Here is an 8,873-nt window from a genome sequence, read left to right as displayed (position 1 = left end):
ACTTTTAAGTTTTTGTTGGTGTGTGGTTGATACGACGTGGGTGGGTGGGGCGGGGTGGTGTTGGGGGTGTAGATCTCCCACACCACTCACTACCCCTAAGATCCGCGCCTAGTTTTGAAGCGAAATGAATCCTTAACTGCTACGCATAAAATCACATCACAAATTATATAGCAGAACTCTGTACGCCTCTTTCAGATCATGCGTTGGGAATACTTACACACCTGTAATTGAATTTGATGATTACGCGGCCAGATCACTACGAAGAAGTGGATTTCATTGTTCGTCGATTTCTCAATCTTCGAATTGTACTGCGTGTGCCGTTGGAACCTACGGGAGCGAAAAAGCAGATGGGTGTCTCGGCTGTCCACGAGGTAAGAAAAGGCGATCGGAAAAGTAAATATTGCATTATTAAGACGGAGTATACATTGCACACCCTAGAAACGATTGGGAGATAGGGGAAAGGGTGCGATAGCACTGCCTGCTTCAAATATCGCACATCGACACTGTTGATATTTTGGAAATAAAGCACCGTTTTGCATCCGAGCACCCTTAACTATACCAAAATTCAACTCTCCGCATGAAACAAAACTTTTATGATTTTACGCTACTTGACTAAACGTAAGCTGTTTCGTTTTATATTTTATAGCAATTATCTATTAATACGAGAAGAAGGTTGATGCAACGTTCCTTAACTTGATGTGTAGGCCATAACTTCACGCAGTTGGTGTGAGCTCTGGGCAATGATATTGTAAACAATAGAGGTCAAGAGAGCATGGGCGGCGATCCGTACTTCCGAGTGGGGGGGATATGACCTTGTTCACTATCTAAGCGTAGCGCCACCATGAGTTGGCGCGAAGCGTACAAGAAAATTTTGGGATTTACAAACCCTCTAGATGGCCGGAAACGGCACTTCCCGAGGTTTCCAAGCGGCATATACCCAACTTTAAAATAGGGATATCATGTCCGAAATATCTCATAATCAGGATCCAAAATACTTTTTTTTTAATTTCGGGTGTTATTTTGGGAAAATTGCACCTGTCAATCTTGTTTCAGGCGCTGTGACGTTAGAATGTTCGAGAGCTCTTTATATTATTCGATGAAGAAACTGGCCTCATGCAGGCTATTATAGGCCCTATACACATGCAATACACAATTCCACATAGTTACATTCCTAGGTACCGATTGCTAGGGCATTCAGGTGAAACGTACGTGTATTAACAGGGGCGTCGGAAGCTATTTGGGATTAGTACGGAAGATCAGAGTGTGGCCATCTACCATAATTATCGGGGGGGGGGACGTTTGGAAGGTCAAACTACGCTACGCGCCACCATTGGTTGGCGCGTAGCGTAATGGAGAAAATTTTGAAAAAATGCCTCCCAGATTGCAGGAAATGACACTTCCCGAGCTTTTCTTCTGTGCATTCTCCCTTGTCTGTTTTTGTACCCGATTAATCTTCTGAAACACATTTTGAAGTATGTTTCATTTTGGTTCTTTATTTTTTGCCTTTTTTTCTTCTTAGTGCTACTTTTTTCTCCTTTTTTTTGCGCCGTGAATATTGGTCCGGCGAACCGCTCCGACGCCCCTAATTAAGCATTACCCTGGTAACATGAGATTCTCAGCTGTTCGAGGGAACATGTACGTGTGTAGGCCTACTATAGGGCCTATATGAATACTATGAAGGTGCATATATGTACTATACCGTGGGCGCAATAATACATTTTGCTGTTAAAGGACCAATGAAGCCTACAGTCAACTATTCTTGCTTTATAAAGACGGTTTATTTGAAAAGATCGCACTGCGTTTATGGTAGGCGAGAAATGAAGCTAAAAAAGAGCCGTACATTCACGATGATGCATAAATGAAGGCATGAAAATATTCTTATTCCTGGCATTTGGTGGGGGGGATATAGTGTATTACATCCCCTCCACCCATTTTCATGGGGGGGATATATCCCCCCCATCCCCCCCAGGATCGCCGCCCATGCAAGAGAGTACAACATATTTTAACAATTGGACCATGAATAATATTTGGTTTGGTCTAAGGATAACGTGTGACATGGCTCTTAATATCATGAAAGAGTGGTGGGTGCAAAGAGGGCCAGGGGGCACCACCTTCCCCACCCACGCTATTTGATTTTCAAATTCGAAAGTATAGGCCTACATTACTACAACCTCGCGTTAAGACCGAATTATAGACCTACATTATAGTCTAAATATGCATCAGACTGTACCATTTGACGTCTAAAATTTGACAGTTCTTCTGGGGGACCGGCCTCCAGATCCCCTTTTATGAGAGTCCCATTCCGGCAGCCAAACCGCAACCACATCCCTCATTCGTAAACTTTTGGATCAACCTAAAACAGGCCCATTAAAGGTTCATCTCGCTAACAAAATCAGTCTGGAGAAATTTGCCTCATGTGACGTCACTGATAATGAACTATTGAATGCTGTTAGAGTAAGCAATATATTTGATAAGAAATGTGAACAATGGTGACATACTCATATAAAGTGGGAAACGGGGTTAGGCTCATAGAGTACAGTATCGCACACCACGGTAGGTAAGAAATAAACGTGAAAACAGAGACAGTGAGTAAAATGGTTTGAATAGTTGGTACCTAGCCGATCCGATAAGATTGTATGATGATAAACAAAGTAGGCTAGACATGATAACATATAAACATGGGCGTTTTAATTCGGAATTTTCCTAACAAAGAGACTGATGAAGGCCAATCACTCACCTTGACAAACTTAAATTGAATCGATGAAGATCATACGTGACTTAACAAGATATCCAGGACTATGAAGTTTGCACTATTTTGCATTGGATGAAAAAGAAAAGGCAAACAAATGAAACAAAAACTTCTGTGATTATTAAATTGCGATGATTGTGAGATCTGAAATGTTCGTATATTGTTTTTGTATTATTTCTTTCTCATTGTTTAATTGCAGGTGGATTTTACCAAAATGAAGTAGGCCAGTCTGCTACCGATGGTGGCATAGCTTGTAAGAAATGTAATAACGGAACATTCGTTATGAACGGCGAAGGTACAAGTCCATTGAGCTGTGAGGTTTGTCCTGATGGAACAGATAAGTCGAAACCAGCAGAATACCGAGCCTGTTTTTGTCTAGAAAACTATTATCGTACATATCGTTTTGGTCAATGCTATCTTTGTCAGAGAGAAGGAATGAAGTGTTCCGGCGAATATGCCTCGATAGGCTATGGCTATTATTGGAATTGGAGCTATACTGACGTAAACAAATACATCGACTTCGTGAACAATTTGAAATGTCCGACGAACGAGTACCGCAACGACACACTATATTTCGCAGATCCCCTACCAATGGTTCATAATTGTCCGCAAGCTTTTAAATGTGATAACAAAGAAAACGACATCGAAGGGAATTGTGCCAAAGGTTACAAAGGATGGCTTTGTTCTTCCTGTGACGACAACTACTACGCTGCGTTAGGTTACTGTCATGAATGCCCCCCTCTCTACATTTTCCTACTAGAAATGACAATTTTGCTAATTGTTATTGTTACGTTCTTAAGTTATATCATTTATCAACTCCGGCGTGAAAATTCAAGGGTGATTAGATCCATTGCCGATATTTCGATCGCTCGTGGTAAAATCATATTAGCATTTTATCAAATTATGGGCGAATTCTGGGATTCCCTCGACGTTATGAACTGGCCAATATACTTTCAATGGGTTGCGACCGTTATGGTATATTTACAATTCGACGTCTCTTTCATTTTCGTGAAACCAAGCTGTTATGTGAATATATCTGTGACTCCGTATGAAGAATTTGTTATCGGAATCTCTTTCCCATTGCTGCTGATCTCCACAACAAAGATTTTATTCATGGGTATGACGTGTTGGCTGAGAGCTTGTAAAGACCCCGAAGAAGTGGAAAGAAGAGAGAAGAAATCAAAACAATATAAGGAGAAAATAATGATGTTGGTTTTGTCTATGTTATTCGTGACTTATACATATACATGCAATGTCATATTTGCTCTTTACGGTCAGACCTGCGAAAAGTTCTATCTTGACGAGGATCAACTACAATTTGTCTCTCTGATGAGGTCGGACTATTCCATTGAATGCAAAACAAAGCTACATGCCAAGTACACTACTGCTGCTTACATCGCAACTATATATGTAGTTCTGTTTCCTGGATATCTGTTCATACAACTTTGGCGGTATTCAACCAAGGATTGCGACCATTCATCGTCGGTACAAGATGGAACGTGCCGCCGGAAAAAGTACCCTCCTTGGTTGTACTTCCTATGTGAGAATTACAAACCAGCGTTTTGGTATTGGGAAATAGTTGAGCTAGGACGGAAAGTGTTGCAGACAATTGTGGTTATATTATATGGATATGACAGTAGCCTCTCTATCTTAGTGAGTGTTACAATAGCTGTAATCTTCCTTTCTCTGAATGCCGCCTATGCACCCATGAAGGACCACTTTGAACATCGACTCCAGGTTTGTTCTACCGCTATACATTTTATCGATCGATTGATTGAATAGTTGGATCATTTTTAACTTCAAAATAAGCTCATTTTCAATTCAGTGACACATCTTCTTAAGTCTAGTCTTCTTAAGAGGAACAGATAACGAGATGTTCTATTCACTGATTCACTGGATGAGGTGGAATGAGCAGAGGGGGAGGGGTATGGAACGCCAAAAGGACCACAGTGACATGTACTACTACTAATTTGACATGTACTACTACTAATTCGAAGTGTAATACATGTAAAATGTCGCGTACTACTACTAATTCGAAGTTTACTACATCTAAAATGTCGCGTACTACTACTAATTCGAAGTGTACTACATCTAAAATGTCGCGTACTACTACTAATTCGAAGTGTACTACATCTAAAAAGTCACGTACTACTACTAAATTGGAGAGATGGCGCTATTCACAATCTTTCCGATACCATGTCATCGAGTTGCGCATCTGCATTAAAATAATGATGAAGAAAACATTTTCTTTAATAATCTGTTATAATAATAATAATAATAGTATATCAATTTCAAGAGTTAAAACTGGTGTATTTGATATATATATATATATATATATATATATATATATATATATATATATATATATATATATATATATATGTAAAAAACTCGATGGACATGTCAAAAAAATAGAAAACGGCGCCCAAACGCAAAATGCTGTTTTACATTCAGAAAAGACCGGTGAGGTGCTACTGTTAATGAGCTAAAGTTAGGCTTCCTAGCCTTTTTCTATATGCTAGGCCAGGCTGCGGCTAGGATATAGTGTCTAATTTAAATGATATTCCAAAACTGCTACTTGTTTAAATTATATACATGTCTAGTACCGTATGCATTTTAGGTGTTCTACAAAGGACCTGAATATAGGCCTACTATAGTACTAGGTCATGGATTAATTCCGAGCATAACTTAAGAGCCCAAATATACGTTACCGTTTAAATTTAGATTTTGGCACAGTAATGTGTGTATATGCAGAGCTTAGTATGCGTAGGATTAGGAGTATATGTGTACGTGTCAGTTATACTATTATTATTATTCTATTATTATCACTATTATTCACAAGCAGCAATTTTCCCGTCATTGAAATGTCAAGAATGCTTTTGATTCCCCAGCTGTGCCTAACTATATGCTATTTTCTATATTTGCCACAGACCTTAAAGGTATAAACTGTAAAATAGACATTTGAATCAACAGAGTATTAAAGAAAATGTTTTCTTCATCATTATTTTAATGCAGATGCGCAACTCGATGACATGGTATCGGAAAGATTGTGAATAGCGCCATCTCTCCAATTTAGTAGTAGTACGTGACTTTTTAGATGTAGTACACTTCGAATTAGTAGTAGTACGCGACATTTTAGATGTAGTACACTTCGAATTAGTAGTAGTAAGCGACATTTTAGATGTATTACACTTCGAATTAGTAGTAGTACATGTCAAATTAGTAGTAGTACATGTCACTGTGGTCCTTTTGGCGTTCCATAGAGGGGGAGGGGGAGGGATGGGAGAGTGGAAAGAGGGACTCTATCAGTTTAATTGCTTTCTGACGGCAACTGTCACTGTTACGCACGACATGCAACAAAGAATGTAATTTGATCAAACGCGTGATATTGTTTTATAACCTTAATGGCAGTATTGGCGTACAAAGATTTGCAGCTCTTAGTTTACACATTTCCTCATGTTTCTGAAGCTTCTGATTCTTTAACCTCTGGTACATCTCACTCTGACCATGCTCTGTTTCTGCGTCAAAAATAATATCCAGTGTCGAATAGCATGTTAGTAAAAGTAAAGTTCAGATGAGAATTTAGTTTTGATTAATGAAAGAGAAACATCTTTTAAACATCCTGTTGAATGTGTTATCAGTTTCTACAAATATAACAGCATTGGGAGTTCTCCACCAGAAGTGTGAACTTGAAGCAAACAAGCGTGAGTTTGTTTTATGTGTCATGATCGAACTTACTACTTCGAAACAGGACTCCATCTGTATCTGATGACCAAGAAAATAAACCAGAAAGGGAACTTGTTGCTTTCAACGAAGACGTCACACAGTCAAGTTAACTTCTGGCAACAACTGTGCTAATGTTAATATATCTATGTATAGGAATCGGTGAAAAAGAACTTTCTCCTTGACCCTTTCACTTGATTCTTTTCTTCGTTTTGTTAAGTGTGTTTCGGTAACTAAATATATCAGTCCGTAACGGTTCGAATGTGCTGCATACATACAAGCAATATATTGGTGATATTTATTTATATATTGGTGATATTATATTATATAGATATATATATAGATAGATAAATATATGTAGACATATAAATCAGACCTCTTCATTTGTTTCTTAACAGCAAGCATCACTGTGGGCGATATTTCTAAACATGTTGGTTGCAGCAGTGCCCATTCCTGCCGACCAAGATTCCGCAGCTCTGATAACGGGTGGACTGTTATGTGTAATCAACCTCGGTGTTCTGCTCATTATCATTGGTACGTGTACAAGCTTAATTTGTTGTCAAAAGTCGCCCGTCGTCAACAGCGGCGTGACGATATACTTTGCAGCGCAGGGATCAAATATTAATTGAGACTGCTTAAGCGAACGAAGCAAACAACCATTCGTTGGCGGCCAGGTTTAGCATTGGCCCCTTTTATGTGAAGAAAGTTAAACTACAGTAGTGTAAGCCTATTATTAACCTCTTCAACGTTGGGATAAATTATAGCAGAAGTCTGCTCATAATTAAGAAAGAGAACTAATGACAGAATGGTAGCTGTTCGAGGTGTTATTATCATGGTTATTTTCTTAGGCTCGGGCATTTAAGTCCCCATGGTCCGAATCGCCCCATTCTCATGCCCTTAGCGTTACGACGCTGGTCGTTACTCTTCGTAATGACAACATTCAGTTTCCACAGTCAAGCTCTGAAGATTTTAATATCAATTAAAGTTTTGACCCATTAATGCAAGGTAATATCCCGGCGATAATATCCGTAATATCCAGGCGAAAATATTGAGGTATCATATTGCAATGCTGCACGGAGCTCTTTAGGAACCTGTAATCTTGACTTTGGACGGGAAGGGATAACTGAGTGTTTGTAATCGTGAGCAGTATTCCATCATCAGGACAAAACCGTCACGGAGTGGGAACAGTGGATGAGAGAAATGTAATGAACACATCGGTATAGGCTATATCTAGTGAGTTTTGTTGACACCATCGCTCAAAACAGGCGACTTCTTTCCGGGTATTGGTTTCCTGCTGAAAAATTACATGGACATTTTTTTTACTTGCATTAACAACTACTAAACCCTGGGCGGATTTAGGTTTTTGGCCCTACGATCGGATTAAGACGTCACCTGGTGTATACTGATTCAAATGAAATGATTTATTACGTCTACAACAGTGGCACGCGCAGGGGGGGGGGGGTGGGGAGGGGATTGGGGGCTTGGTCATTCCCCTACCTCCCATATTAATTTTATTATTATTTGTTAAGAAAATCTTTATGAAGAACTGTTCATATACACCTTAAAGTCTTAATATTCCTCAGATTGCACCATTTGACGTGTAAAGATTTCTTGGACAGCAGGTGGGGTATGCCCGACTTCAATTAACCCAGGAAAGCACTCCTTTATAAAAGCCTTCACTCTCATTTGAACCTTCCATTAAGGTTCAGGCCCCAACCCACCACAATGAGTAGGGAAATATTTGAACCCCCCCCCCCTTCATCGCCCTTTAAAATTCTGGAAAAGTCACTGGTCTATTTTTAGGTGTGCTCGTACGATAGTATCAATGAGTACGGTTGAATTTTGTGTGAAGTTGAATGGGAAGGATGAAGTGTATATATTCCTACTGATTGTTGTCATTTTATTTTGTGTCACTCTAGGTAAGATAATCAGCCAGATAATCCTTCAAATCAAGAGCTTCACTCACAAATGTAAGACACGTGAAGACATGGAACTGAGACAGCCTCTGATAATGGAAGCTCGACGTACCTAAGGCAGATACTACCATCCACAGCTCCTGCAAGGATGACATCACACCCGTTTTGATGGCACCACCAGGAAGATAGCCCTGAGCTAATGCTTGTGACACCACCCTTTCGATGGCATCACTAGAATTATATCCCTGAGTTAATGCTTGTGACACCACCCTTTCGATGGCACCACCAGGAAGATAGCCCTGAGCTAATGCTTGTGACACCACTTTCGATGGCATCAGAATGATATCCCTGAGCTAATGCTTGTGACACCATCCTTTCGATGGCACCACCAAGAAGATAGCCCTGAGCTAATGCTTGTGACACCAGACTTTCGATGGCAACACTATAATGATAGCCCTGAGCTAATGCTTGTGACACCATCCTTT

General features: G+C 39.8%; 1 protein-coding gene across 4 annotated transcripts in view; it reads left to right on the top strand.

The window, feature by feature from the left end:
* Positions 1–8,865, top strand: part of LOC139984947 (uncharacterized) — a 53,074-nt gene extending 44,209 nt beyond the window's left edge. For all 4 annotated transcript variants that reach the window (XM_071999127.1, XM_071999121.1, XM_071999105.1 and 1 more), the window contains 4 exons: positions 196–371; positions 2,949–4,486; positions 6,871–7,006; positions 8,392–8,865. In XM_071999127.1, the coding sequence (XP_071855228.1) occupies positions 196–371; positions 2,949–4,486; positions 6,871–7,006; positions 8,392–8,504 (1,963 nt within the window). In that variant the 3' untranslated portion in view covers positions 8,505–8,865. The remainder of the gene's footprint in view (positions 1–195; positions 372–2,948; positions 4,487–6,870; positions 7,007–8,391) is intronic.
* Positions 8,866–8,873: the final 8 nt, after the last annotated feature.

Source organism: Apostichopus japonicus, chromosome 2 (genome assembly GCF_037975245.1).
Source record: "Apostichopus japonicus isolate 1M-3 chromosome 2, ASM3797524v1, whole genome shotgun sequence".
NCBI lineage: Eukaryota > Metazoa > Echinodermata > Holothuroidea > Aspidochirotida > Stichopodidae > Apostichopus > Apostichopus japonicus.
Note: the sequence above shows the minus strand (reverse complement) of the source record. Positions and strands in the feature narration are given on the sequence as shown.